The sequence below is a fragment of the Podarcis cretensis genome (genome assembly GCF_951804945.1).
Source record: "Podarcis cretensis genome assembly, chromosome: 8".
Taxonomy (NCBI): domain Eukaryota; kingdom Metazoa; phylum Chordata; class Lepidosauria; order Squamata; family Lacertidae; genus Podarcis; species Podarcis cretensis.
The window spans coordinates 66,771,938-66,786,356 of record NC_137177.1 but is presented as its reverse complement, the minus strand read 5'-3'; the positions used below and the strand labels follow the sequence as shown (position 1 = coordinate 66,786,356).

At 47.3% G+C, this 14,419-nt stretch overlaps 1 protein-coding gene across 1 annotated transcript; it reads right to left on the bottom strand.

The window, feature by feature from the left end:
- Positions 1–418: 418 nt before the first annotated feature.
- Positions 419–8,529, bottom strand: LOC307221846 (claudin-16-like). The gene is made up of 5 exons (XM_079986566.1): positions 8,255–8,529; positions 6,988–7,114; positions 4,335–4,496; positions 2,850–2,914; positions 419–1,473 (listed from the first exon to the last, which is right to left on the bottom strand). The coding sequence occupies exons 1-5, from the start codon at positions 8,342–8,344 to the stop codon at positions 1,276–1,278; spliced, it is 642 nt and encodes a 213-aa protein (XP_079842692.1). The 5' UTR covers positions 8,345–8,529; the 3' UTR covers positions 419–1,275.
- Between the last annotated feature and the right edge of the window lie 5,890 nt (positions 8,530–14,419).

Sequence of the window (14,419 nt, the reverse complement as noted above, 5' to 3'; positions counted from 1 at the left end):
AAGCAGCTGCGTCAGGTGGCAGATGTTGAAGGCCAGCAGCAGCACCAACTCCACTCCCCCCATCACCTGGTCCTTCTTCCTGAGCCTTCTCAGGCCAGATTGCACAAACCCTTATGGGGAGCGGGCGAGAAGAGGGGGAATCAACCACACAGAAACCCCACACTACACATTGTGCTTTAGGTTCCCAAACCTCTCCTCCTCACTCAGACCAGTCGAAAATTGTTGAGGGTGTTGATGGTATTTTCTGCCTGTTGTATGAATTGCAATGCACCGTGCTGGATGTTGTGCCATTTCCCCATTCGGTACAATAAAATTAAGGCTGTCAAACAATAAAATACATTATGAGGCATAAGAAAGCAGCGGAAATACAATTCAATTAGGAATATTTAATGCAATGGTTGTGCAGTCTTCCACCTGCAGCCACAAATTCATGGATGCACTACGGACCACCTGAATGAAGCTCATGGACCACAGTTTGAGGGTACCAACCTTAGAGCAAATATTCAGCTTTGTCCCTATGAGAAGAGGAGGCAGACGGCACAGTGTCGATTATGGGTTGTATCCAACATTAGAGTATGTCCATAAAAATGGCTAACTTGAGTCTACTCTGAGTAGGACTTTGTGGGATGCCATGCTTTGTTTGATCGACCTGCTGATCAGAAAGAAAATTTTCCTTTGACGCCAATTCTGCCCATGCTCAGGGGTGCTGTGCACTTTGTCTATGAGGGCAGGCCCCATCTGCCATTCAAAGGGCTTTTTTTTATTTCTGTTCAACCTCCCGCTAAAGTTAGCCTCACAACTCGCCACATTTATTTATAATTAAGCTTGCATAAAACGTATCACAAGATGCAACAAAACACAGAAGGATAAAACCAACAAAAATATACATCGAAACATTGTTTTAAACATCAGCAAATACTGGTCGCCTAAAAAATGGATAAAGTTCTTGTTGCAAAGGCTTTCAAAAGACACCTGAAAGAAGGGAGGGGCAGTTCTGCCAAAACCTCTACCTGCAAGGAGCTCCACAGGGCACAGGCAACTAATTAGTATTTGCTGATGTTTTAAACAATGTTTTTATGGATTATTTTGTTGATTTTATCTTTCTGTGTTTCTCGTTAAGGACAGTCTTTTTCCTTATGCACCGCCTTGATCGTTGAGCTCCTCTGATGGGTGACAATCATGGAATCAGATGGTCCTCTAAGAAACACCTGCGAGAAACATCTTACTTTTTACTAAACGCCACTATCAGAAGATGCTCTGGGGTCCCTCCCTCCCTCAGACGTATGTCCAAGTAGTCCCAGCAGCATCTCCAGCAGGCATCTCCTTGGCTGGACTCATGCTGAAGGTCTTAAGAAGCACCCCTTCGTAGTACGACGTGACAGCTGCAGCAATGGCTGCCAGACCACCTGCTACAGCCATCCACAGGGAATAGCCATACTCAAAGCTTGGGAATCCAGGGATGCTCAGAGACACCTAGAAAGCAAATGGGAAAGAGCTCGTTGGTCAAGGATTTGGCATGGAGGGGGATCCCAGGCATTGGCATTGTGGGGTGCTGTGGGGTACAATGTTGATTAAATATGATCCTTCCTCACTCACGCTAGTGAGTCAGTAGCAGAGTACATTCCCCAGTATTTAGCAGGAAGCTAGTTGGTCGATTCATCTGAATCTCTTCACTTTAGCAGTCCAATCTGGCTTTGTCCAGATCAGGTTTGTTCCTGGTCATAGCTGTCAACTTTTCCCTTTTCTTGCGAGGAATCCTATTGGGAATAAGGGAATTTCCCTTTAAAAAAGGGAAACGTTGTCAGCTATGTTCCTGGTAAATCCCCTTTGTTCCCTCTTAAAAAGAATAAAGACACAACAGTCTTCTTTTAAAAGTAATGATAAGAAGTTTACTCACATTCAGTTCACAGTAGGTTCACTGAAGGCAAGCTTTAGAAGAGAGTTTATGGGGATTGAGCCCATGTGCTTCTGGCTGAGAGCCAGCACACAGCAAAAGCATGAAGAGAAAATGGTCGAGACAGAAAGATGGCTGCATGACCAGCCCGTTTATGGGGTCTCACAGGCTCACACCTGGACTCATGCAGGGGGAGGATGCTCCAGACAGGTGTGACAGGAAGTCCTCCTGGCTGGAGTAACATCCCCGTGTGTCCACTCTGGGCAAACAGGAAGTGTTGTACATGACTGCTTATGTTACATCTCACACATTTGTCAGTTGGGACTGCCATGTTGGAAACTGCAACCGGGCAGATTTTATGGACGGTGCTGATTGCGAAAGCCAGTGTGGTGTAGTGGTTAGAGTGTTGGGCTAGGATCCAGGAGAGACCAGGGTTTAAATCACCACTCAGACACGATGATGCTCACTGGGTGGCCTTAGGGGCCTAACCTACCTCACAGGGAGGGAGAAGGAAGGAGATTGAAGAGGAGGCTCTCCAAGCAAACCTGGATGTATCTGTCCAAGCTGCTGCCTGAGGCAACTGCCTCAGCATGTCTCATGGGTGGGCCAGCCCTGGACAGGAGACTTTCAAATGCTCTTCAGCACTATTAGAAAGCAAGGTGTGACCAAAGCCTTGCATCCCACCCATGGGAATCTTACCAAAACGTTCTTGTCCTTTTGGTAATTTTGAAATGCAATTTATTTTCTCATTAAGAGATGGGACACTGTTTTAAAAAGGGGGAGGGCATTCTGGCACAGCGCTGCCCTAGGCTAGCCCTCTGCCTTCAAGCATCTCCCCATTATCCGTGCTGGAGTAAGAGTCGGCTGCCAGCGCTATTTCTCTGTGTGTTGTACAATACAACCACCACAAGGAGGGTGGGTAAGGACACACAGCCATAGCAGACAGGGGAAATACCTCATACTGGTGCTGGAAGAAGACATACAGGCAATATCGGATCACGCCAATGCAGGACAAAAAGCCTAAAAGGAAAGGGAGAGAGGTGTGAACTCTTATGAACTTGGAGTGCAGAATTTTTTTACTTTCTCCCCCCCCCCCAACATGGGCATAGCCATGATTTTTGTGAGGGGGGCAGAACCTCAGTTAGCTATGTATTTTTATTAATTTTTATTGATTTAGGGGGGTTAGCTATCCCTCCCTGTCCCCCCCTTTGGCTATGCCCATGCCCCCTCCCTCCCTCCCTGCAAGTCTTTAGCTTGGGAATTCCCAAACTGGGTGCCACACATGGGCGTAGCCAGGATTTATGTTGGGGGGGGAGCAGGGCACCCACTTGCCATCATCCTCTGTCTAGAATGAAATGTCCCTACAACAGTTGTTTTAAATTACTTTCTTTTGACCCCAAGTGTTCAGAAAAATCTGTCAAAGTCTACAATTTCTACTTTTAGTTAATTGTTTTTATTTATTTACTTGATTTGGAAGGGAAATTGCCCCCCCCCCCAGCTATACCCATGGTGCCAGACCCACTGGTATGCTGCAAGGAATACAGAAATCCACTGATTTAAGACTCTTGTGAATCATTGAATTGTAGAATCACAGCTAAAGAATCCTTGGCAGATAGCCATCCAACCTCTGTTTAGAAACCCCCAAGGAAGGAGAGTCCATCACCTTCCAAAACAGCCAGAAAGTTCTTCCCAAAGTGCCTGTCCAAAGAAGAGGCTGCCTGTTGATTCTCTGCTTGAGTCACTGCTCTGGGCTGACCTCCTTCTAGCCCAGAAAAGAGAACCATGAAACATGAGCTGCTCTGAAGTTGTGAAACTTTTAGTCTTACGTACACAGGGTTGTGTAAGCAAGTATGTTTGTGTGTTTTGGCTGATGCTGGAAGCTGGAGACATAGAGGCACGTCTTGCTCTGTGCTGGACCCATGAGTTGTGACGTGGGGCTTCCCTGGAACCCTAATGTGGAAGCAAGACCTGCTGGAGTCTCCAAGCCACAAGCTCCTCTATCCTTTACTCATACGTCCAAATAAAATTCTAAAGACGCCACAGTCTCCAATGACCTTCATTCCAAGGAAACCAAGCCTGGGTGAATGCTGGAATCTCTCACCACTCAGAGTGGGGTCACATGCAGCAATACCCCATGGGTCTAGGCATGCTTCCCCACTTTCTTCTGCAATAAGGAATTGTGCAGCCTGATCTATGCGTCATGGGAAGGCTCAAGGAGGAGTGACTAGGGCAGAGGACCTGTGGCTCATCTGATTCTGCCGACTGAGGGAGGTGCCTCTCTTTGCCCAATGGCAGGGCTCATCAATGACACTGCAGTCAAAAAGAGGTGTGAGCCAGCTTGCATGGGCTTTACCTGTCCCAAGGCATTGCAAGGAATTGCTTTCGTCTAATGGAGAGGGCTCTTGTGTTGAAAGCCTCCGGTCTTCAGCGGAGGACATACCTGCAAAGAGATAGCATCCTGTGGAGAGGCAGAGGCAGCGCCACTTGACCGTGGCCTCTTGGAAGCAGCGGAAATATGGACATCCTGAGAGGAGGCAGAGGAAGGCTGCAGCCCCTGTGATGGCAGATGTGATGAGTGAGGCTCTTGCGATGATAATGGCCCCTGCAGGAAGATACATAGGTCAAGCCCCAGCAAGTGATCAGGAACACACCAGCATGGTTTTGAGTGGGGACAAGATCAGTATGGGGCTGTTAAATATGGGACTGCAGGGTCTGCTTTGTTTGGGGGGGGAGGCCAGGGGTGCTTTGTCCCAGTATCCTGTCTCTGACCATGGACCAGCGAATCATACAGGAGTCTTCCTTCAACCTGGTGCTTCCAAATGTTTTGGACTACATGTTTCTTTCTGCTTCTTGTAAGGTAAAGGGTAAAGGGACCCCTGACCATTAGGTCCAGTTGTGGCTGACTCTGGGGTTGTGGCGCTCATCTCGCTTTATTGGCCAAGGGAGCTGGTGTACAGCTTCTGGGTCATGTGGCCAGCATGACTAAGCCGCTTATGGCAAACCAGAGCAGTGCACGGAAACACCGTTCACCTTCTCACCTATTTATCTACTTGCACTTTGATGTGCTTTCGAACTGCTAGGTGGGCAGGAGCTGGGACTGATCAACGGGAGCTCACCCCTTCATGGGGATTCGAACCGCCGACCTTCTGATCAGCAAGTCCTAGGCTCTGTGGTTTAACCCATAGCGCCACCCGCGTCCCTCTGCTTCTTGTAGTCCAAAACATTTGGAAACACCAGGTTGGAGATGATATATATAGTGAAATAATAAAATACTTAAAATAACCTTTGTTAAGAAACCAGAAGCTTTTTTATTAGGAATTACAGGTACTGACATACCAAAGGAGCAGAAAATACTTTTTAAGTATGGAACAACAGCTGCCCAGATGCTATTAGCCCAGAGTTGGAAAGAAGACAAAGTCCCTACCAGAGAAGAATGGTAAACCAAGCTGATGGACTATGCCGAGATGGCAAAGCTGAGTGGAAAACTCAGAAACTAAGAGGATAAATACCTTTATAAAAGAATGGGAAAAATTTATAAGTTACTTAGGAGACCACTGTAAGCAGATGGAAACAAGAGCAGGATTTGGATTCACTTGTTGTGTAAAAATTACTATGGACAATATGGTTTGATATAAAAATTGGAGTACGGATGAATATGCAGTTGTAGATGTTTAAAATGAGACTCCATGGAGGAGAAGGGGGAAAGTCTTGAGATTCAGAGAATCTCTTTATATTGATATGTTTTTACTAGTGTGTGTGTATATTTGTACTTTGTATTTGTGAAACCAATAAAAATGATTTAAAAAAGAAATGCTTTGGACTACATCAGCCCTGGCCAGCATGGTGAGTCATCAGAAGCACCTGCCTTAGAGCTAACACAACACAGTTCTAGACTGGAGCATCATCCTCTCAGATACTCTCAGCACCCCATGGCTAAAATGTGGAGTGATCTTACAGACAAAGCCTTCTCAAATCTGACCAGGAACGCCTTTTTCTAGCATCTTGCCTCCAATAGCATACAACCTGATGCCTATGGATGCTCTGGACCAGAGTGTAAAGGCACAGTCACCTGAAAGTCAAAGGTAGACTGTCCTGAATGTGGAGGCTCTATTCCAAGCTAGCCTGGTTCCAGGTAGTTGTTGTTGTTTAGCCATATAAGCTAATGGCCATCCCCAGAGCTTGTGCTAATAAATCCCCAAATTCTTTATATTTAGAAAAATAAATAAAAACATGCAAATATTCTGTTGGCCTTCCAATCGCCCTGTGGCAGTGAGGTTGTTCACAATGCTGATTTGTAGTGACTGGCAGCCCCTTGCCTCATAGAGAAATGTCGTCAGTAAATTGAAAACCCAGAAAGCAGGAGAAGAACTGAAATAAGCAGGAATTCCGTTTGTGGGTGTGAAATAATGGATTTCTAGAGCCCCAGCGATCTCCTGGGGCCGTGGCAAGTTATAAATGGAGAAGAGGAAGTGAAAGGGAGGTGTCAGTTTACCAACCAACAGCATTCTGTGGTCAGAAGCCAGCCACTTGGCACAGACCAGTAATTATCTTTTTTTCACACAGCCTTGGTTGCCCCCCCATGGGAAGGTCATAGTACTGCATGTGCACAGCCAAGAAAAACCAATTTAGTGATTTTACAGCAGCAAAACCAGTTTGCTGCACTCAGTGCAGACATCCCAGTGTTTGGACAATGCCTCCCATTCGCTTTCCTGTCCACCACCCAACTGTGTCAACGTCCATTGCCTGCTGCCACTGCTGTGCCAACCAGGGTAAAGGTAAAGGGACCCCTGACCATTAGGTCCAGTCGTGACCGACTCTGAGGATGAGGTGCTAATCTTGCCAGAGCAGTACCTATTTATCTACTTGCACTGATATGCTTTACTAGGTTGGCAGGAGCAGGGACCGAGCAATGGGAGCTCACCCTGTCGCAGGGATTCGAACCGCCAACCTTCTGATTGGCAAGTCCTAGGCTCTGTGGTTTAACCCACAGTGCCACCCGTGTCCCTGCCAACCAGGGAGCTGTCTTTAAAAGGGGTTGTCCTTGACAGCAGCTTGGTGGGGCTCGATGGTCAGATTTGGGACATGACGTTTACCGGGATGCGGGTTCAGGTAAGAGCTGAAGACATCGCAGGTCCAGATTTTGACAAACTTGTCCCAAACGCACTCTCCCCATAGGCCTCGGCAACGCATGCTGAGGACCACAGAGCCTTTGCTGTTCACCTGGAAGAGACGGGGGGAGGGGAGGCAGGAGCGAGGGAGCCTTAGATCAGTTACTGGTCCTCAATAGATGGACCACTCAGGGCTAAAACACTTAGACACCAGTTCAGTTGAAGCGGTGCAGCAGCTAAGACAGGCAATCTGCTGGCAGCTAGATCATAGCAGAGACTGAACATGCACCATGCATCTTAAGCATTTCCTTACCACAAAGAATTCTGGGAACTGTGGTTTACAGTTCTTAAACTACAGTTCCCAGGATTATTTCTTTTGAGAGGAGGATACATGTGCTTTAAATGTATGCAGCCAATGCCACAGCCTCAGTAATAGGTACTAGACGGATAACATCTGGAGGGATGGGTTGTAATTTTAATAAAGTAACTATGATAATATTGGCTCATCTGTACATCATTCTGTGAATTTTATGGGGAAGTTCTCAAGGTTTTATGAGCTTTTTAAAAAAGCTCGTACCACTTACTTACAAAGCACAGCAATGACAAAAATTACCGTACTTACAAAGCACAGCAATGACAAAATTCCTCCACCCCCCCCCTCCAATCACATGCCCTCTGAAATTGCCCAAAGACTGTTATAAATGAGCATATGAAAATCTGATACAAATCTGGGCCATGGGCCTGTGCCTCAATTTCAAATGCTTTAAAATACCTAGCAACACCCCTGGAAGTGACTAACCCCTTTTAAAATTCCCACCAACTCTGCTTAAACCCTTAGGAACTAATACATACACCCGCGTTCTGATCCCTAAGGGAATGAAAAGCCCAGTTATGCACAAGGCAATGAAATCGTAGACCTAGCCCTTCCCATTCCCTTCTATTTCCCTCCAGTATTCTATAGATGAAATTAGGGACCAGCAGCTGTCCCTCCCCATTCTAGAAACTCCTTGGAGAGGAAGCTGAACCCTGAAGCATGGCCACAGCCAGAGTTTTAACAAGTCATGTGTAAAAGGCAAGGATCAGGGGCAGTGATTTTCCTCTCTGAGCCCTCATCCCAAGAAAGGGACAAGGAAATATGGCAAACAGGGACATTTGGAGCACATGTCTTATTCCTGGCACCCAACCAGCCAACCATGTGCCCCTCCCAGACCCTTTCTGAAGAGTGGCAAGGGAAATGGCTTGCTCTTCTTACCTGCCAGCAGTCTGTGCAGATGGCGCCCACAGTACAGACAAAAGAAAAGGCCCCCAAGAAAATGGAGAGCAGGCTCGCGGTCAGCCCCATGGAAGAGACTTTGTGGAAGGAGTAAAGGGCCCAGCAGCCAGCCCCCCTGGGCTCCAGCTCTGTCCTTCTGCCCTAAGGGGCTCTCCCACCTGGCCCAGATGAGGGAACACTAGGCATTGGAAAGCCACCCCTCTCGCTCAAAACCTGGATGCTTGGAGACCTCCTCATTGGGCCCGGCTTAGGGGCTGAACATGCAGCGGTACCTTTTAATGAAATGGGAGGCTTTGGCTGCGGAGATTAATGGGGCACAGAGAAGCTTAAATGTCAGGCGGAACGGAAGAGGCAGTCAGCCAGCTCTGGGACCTGTTTGCAGGGCCAGATTTAGATAAAGAGAGGCCCTGGGCTACTCCACTTGTGAGGCCCCTCCCCATCCCCCACCCTAACAACTAGAAGAAAATGGAAGAGTGTTACAAACAAAATTGAGTGAAGCCAAGGATGATGACAGGTATTTAAAATTCTACAATTCACAATTTCTCCTCTAAAGGACATAAGATGTTATTGTTAAATACCATGGTGATTTTAAAAAATGCATAAAATTAACACTGAAAAACTTTTGCAATAACTGAACTTTGTAAACCTTTTGTGGCCTGAGCAGGCCTGGAACTAGTTCCCATGTCTTGTTCCTCTCTAAGGAATCAAGTTCAGCCTTCATGGCATTTAACCATGGCTCAGCATCCTCTGAGGTTAAACTTTGAACCTCTTGGAAGATTGAAGGTTCCCAAACCTTCTCTGAGTTACTAACAGCAGCTGTATCTGCTATGACTGTTTTAGCAAACACTTCAGCATACCTTTTGGGTGGTTTACCCTTTGTGGCCCTTTAAGATCTGCGTACTATACACAAGTCTTCCATGCTAGGCTTCTCTTCTCTAGGAGAATGGTGGGCAGGCCGGCTCATCCTCTTATATACCTGCTGGGATTGACAAGGCATCTGACCCTTGCCTGAATCTCATAGCACTCCTGTAGCTGCCTCTGGTTAGTTATCATTTAACTCTTGGGGGAAATAATTAGCATCACACATCATGTGCATGGAAGTTGCTGAACTCATTAACCAACTAGAAGGATTACTGTTAATAGCACCAGGAGCAGGGCCATCTTAACCGCTGGCACTAGGGGTGCATGGCACCAGGGCGCCGGGCTCTCAGGGACACTAGGGGCGCCAGGTAGATCTTTGCGCCCCGCCGCTGCATATGCTTAAGACGGCCCTGTGAATGAGCTCAGTAGAAGGCAGTTCTCTCTTCCTGTTCTGCTTAGAGTGTCTCCTTCTTTCCTCTTTCCAGACTGTAGTTTCAAGGATGGGACAAGAAGATCGTCACCTCCACTTGGGTTGATCCACCCCTAGGTTGCCCAGAATTGTCGACCTTTTAAAGGAAATAGTTCTTTTTTTGAAGGAAATAGTTGTTTACCTTTAGAACGGTTGTGGGACACAGGGACTCACAGCGCCAAACCAAAAGGGGTGCCAGCGCCCCACACACAGGGGCATATGAAGGGGAGTGCGGGTTCCATGCTGGGGGGGGGGGACAAAATGTCGGGCAGCATGCTCAGTCACCACGCTGTCTGCCCACTGTCTCCCGCTGCCTGGTGATTAACTGTTTCATCCTGCGTGTGCAGCACCTGGAGGACCGTGTAACGTTGTGAGCACTGTGCGATGCATCCTGTTGCGTGTGCCAAGCTGCGGGTTCCTTTGCTGGCTTTGTGTGCCAAGCTGCGGGTTCCTTTGCTGGCTAGGTTATAGCCAGTGCCAGATTTATGTACAGTGGTACCTCAGGTTACATATGCTTCAGGTTACATACGCTTCAGGTTACAGACTCCGCCAACCCAGAAATAGTGCTTCAGGTTAAGAACTTTGCTTCAGGATGAGAACAGAAACCGTGCTCCGGCGGTGCAGGAGGCCGCATTAGCTAAAGTGGTGCTTCAGGTTAAAAACAGTTTCCGGAACGAATTAAGTACTTAACCTGAGGTACCACTGTATAGGCTAAGTAGGCTGAATCCTAGGGCCTCTAAATATAGGGGGCCTCGCCAGCCTGCCATCTCCCCAGTGCCGCTCCCCAGCAGGCAACCTCCCCTCTCCCAAAATTCGAAACCCAAGACTTCATGTGAGGGCAGGGCAACATTTTCTGTCACTGCCCTAATTGTTTGGTGATGCAAGCATTTCCTTTCAATGAGCTTTCGTTGCTCTCATGACCAGAAGGGGGAGCTGAATACCATCATTTAAACCCATGGAAAAGCCTCATGCCTACAGAACAGCTCCTTCCTCCCAGGATTTTGTGGCCTAAGTTTGGTTAGGTGGTGCTTTGCAGCATTCAGTGCCTGATTTGCCCCTCTGAAAGGCTAACAGCTAGGCTTCTCCCAAATATACTACTTTCTCCTGCCTCCTGCTCTACCAGTCCCAATGGACACTGACCATTCCTGCTCCTCTTGTACTTTCCCACCCCAGCTGGTTGTTAGAAGAGCTGGTAACTAAAGGCTTGTACACAAGTTTGCTTGTTCCCTTCTGCAGCCCAATACATTTTCCTTTTGTGCCTTGATACCTGCAGGAAGGTGCTGTCTTGTTGATAGAGTTCTGTAAGCTGTTCCAGAAGCAGGATTTAAAACACACACACACCAGTCTCTCACAAGCTTGCAATGTATTCCTCTCAGCCACGGGAGAGCAGACAGAGTACATATTCTCCAGTATGGAAGAGCTATGGAAGACTTCAGCTAGAGTTTAGTAAAGCTGGACACCAGCACCCATTTTATATGTTCTCAGCATAAGCCCAGTACTTCTCTGAGCATGTGTAGATTTCACTTCCTCTGGATGCTTCAGCTATCGGGATTGACCCCCTGCCACATGACTTCACCTGAACATTGAGGCTACTAGGGGAGACTCTTATACACCTTCCTCTAAGCCTGGGTTATGGATCTCACTTAAGGATGGCCTCCAAGGCTGTTCTGAAGCACCCCTAAAAAGATCCAGCTTTTGCTATGACAGCCTGCTGCACCTCAGAAAGAAGTTTTGATTGTGGCCTAGAGACATCACACACACACACACACACACACACACACACACACACACGGCCAATGGATGATCTTCTTCCTTTTGTCAGTCTCTGCCACCCCTTCCTTATCATTTGAAAACTGAAAGATAAAGAAAAGAGCATCAGACGACTCCTGGAGATTTTTCAATAGCCCAAAGGCTCTGGCCAGCAGAGCCCCAAAGATATGATAATCTCTTTCCCCCATCTTATCTGCACAGCAGAACAGGTTTTTTTCAGAAGCCATTTCCCCCAACACTTTTTAAAGAAAATTCCTTTCAGTAGCACCTTAGATTAAGATAAACCCTTCCAGATTGGTACCATTTAAGAACTGATTACACCCACCCACTGCCTAGTCTTTGTTTCTATGTTAATTTTCAATCCCAATTTAGAGATAAGTGGCAAAGGTCTTCACCTTACTAGACCTCATCTTCCTCTGCCACACATGTTTTCAGAATAACTCTTGCACTGAGTATTAACTCTTTTCAGACTAGATTAACGTGCCATTTATTGAAACTGTTTTAATGTTTTTAGTAAAAATGTGCTGATGCCCTTTCGATATAATAAAATGTACTTCATCCGTGTGTCAAACTCTAGAGTGCGTTGGATGTCAGCATCAAGCAATCCCTAGAATTCAGTGTCAGAGCTGCATGTGAGAATGGCAGGCTTGCTTGCATGTAAACACCACGCTTCTTAACAAGGGGGCCAGCCCCCTTTGGCAACATTTTCCCCAGGCTGATGGTGTGCAGGACATCTGGGGACATTATATGAGACAATACTAAATGATTTGGCTCTACAGAACCACCCAAGATTCCTAAGACTGGAAGGATGAGGATTTTGGTCTGCTGTGTTTGTATCCTGGCTCAAACTACTGCAGGGTTTTTTTCCTCTTTGACCAATGACTTGGGATGGCCTGCTGCAGGACTCTTTAATTCTGGGTTACAGAGGAGCTGAACAAATGTTGTCCTGGTTCATAAGTAGAGCCTGCTGGCCCTTTGAGTCCAGCATCCTGTTCTCACAGTGACCAAGCTGATCCCCGAAAGAGAAGCCCACAAGCAGGTCTCAGGCACAAGAGCTTCCTCCCCTCCTGTGGCTTCCAGCAACTGGTATTCAGAACCATTACTCCCTCCAGCTGTGGAGGCTGAACAGAGCCATCATGGCTAGTAAAGGTAAAGGTAAAGGTACCCCTGCCTGTACGGGCCAGTCTTGACAGACTCTGGGGTTGTGCGCCCATCTCACTTAAGAGGCCAGGGGCCAGCGCTGTCCGGAGACACTTCCGGGTCACGTGGCCAGCGTGACATCGCTGCTCTGGTGAGCCAGAGCCGCACACGGAAACGCCGTTTACCTTCCCACTGGTAAGCGGTCCCTATTTATCTACTTGCACCCGGAGGTGCTTTCGAACTGCTAGGTTGGCAGGCGCTGGGACCGAGCAGCGGGAGCGCACCCCGCCGCAGGGATTCGAACCGCCGACCTTTCGATCGGCAAGTCCTAGGCGCTGAGGCTTTAACCCACAGCGCCACCTGCGTCCCTTATCATGGCTAGTAGCCATTGATAAACATCTCCTCCTTCTGCACCTGGTGGGAGTGTGGTTTTCCAAGTGAGGGGCAGAAATATGGTGTGCTAGAAGCTACAGACATTACTAAATTGCAGAAGTTGTCAGGCTGGTGTGGGGCTGTATTCAAGGGGGTCCCTGATCAGTCATGCTGTTCCAGCTACCAAGATGCAGACACAAATCAATTTTATTATCTTGTTATAAGGGGAAAAAACCTACTCCTTTTCCCTTATGGGTTACCCAAGAGCCCGTATAGAGTCCTTATGTAGGTTCTCTATCGGTAGGAGGAAAATAACAGAGGCCAACCAGAGAATATTGAGAAGCAAAGCAGCTAGTAAGCCTGATCCTTATTAAACTGTTGCAGCAGGGTGCTCACACACCCCATGCAGGAGGGAGGAGGAACCCAGAACATTGGTGTGCAAGCTCTTATATAGACTTTTGAAATTGCCACCCTATAGCTCAAGACCACCCCCCCAAAACATCATACATACATCACTGAAGGGGCGGTCTACAGCAGAAAACCTGTCTGCCAGGATACCTGGGCATCCTGGCTATTCTTTTGTGATGGTATATACTCAGTTCCTGAATCCAGGCCATAGGCTCACCCTATTCATATGCAGATATGCCCTTAAGACAGGGGAGGTTTTCCCATTTCCTTCCTCCTTGCAGAGAAATATTTGAGGTCGATTTGGGAGAGTCAAAATGGCTTCAGGATTGCTCTCCTGTACTATTTCAGACACTTGGTTTATATACTTATGTATGTGTTTGCCTTGTACATTTATGAACATTTATTTTATATATATAAGACCTCAGAATTCCTATAACAATCTGAAGAGGACTGTGATCTGCTACACTGCTGCCGTTCTTTACTCATCAGGCACACGCCCACAGCTCCTCTCTCTTGTTGGGGAGGCCGTTGGGCAAGCAGACGGGTCAAGCGGCACGTGCCACTTAAAGGCATCGCATGGTTTCATGTCATCTTAACCAGAGGCCTGCTGTCAAGGCTGGGAGTGTGGCACGGGCCTCTATTGTAACCACACAAAGATTAAACCGATAATGGTTCTCCAGGGGGAGATGGACAGCTGTCCCTGAACAAGCATTAATGAGCGCTTAGCTTGCAGGAAGGGGGGCGAGGAGAGGATCCAGATTTTAGCTCCTTCTTCCATTCGCTAAAACAAGACCTGCCAGGCGGTCCAACTCCAAAGGGAAGCCTGGGTTCTGCAAAATGAAAAAAGAAACCGTTATCCTTCTGATTTGCTGCTATATTATGATGCACAGTTAAACAGACGGGTGGGGATTTTCGTTGCCCCTAAACAAAGCCATTTCCCCTTTTAAAAAATTCAAAAAACAGCACGATGCTATCTATGCCTGCTAACGTTATGTCCAGTTGTTATCTCAGACAGTTCTAGAAGCTTGCATGTGACTTAGTCAAGACCCCGTTGTTTGGCAGTTTGAACTCTGCTTCATCTGCAGGTTTTGGCACCCTAAAATGTTGGGTTTTGGTATGCAGTG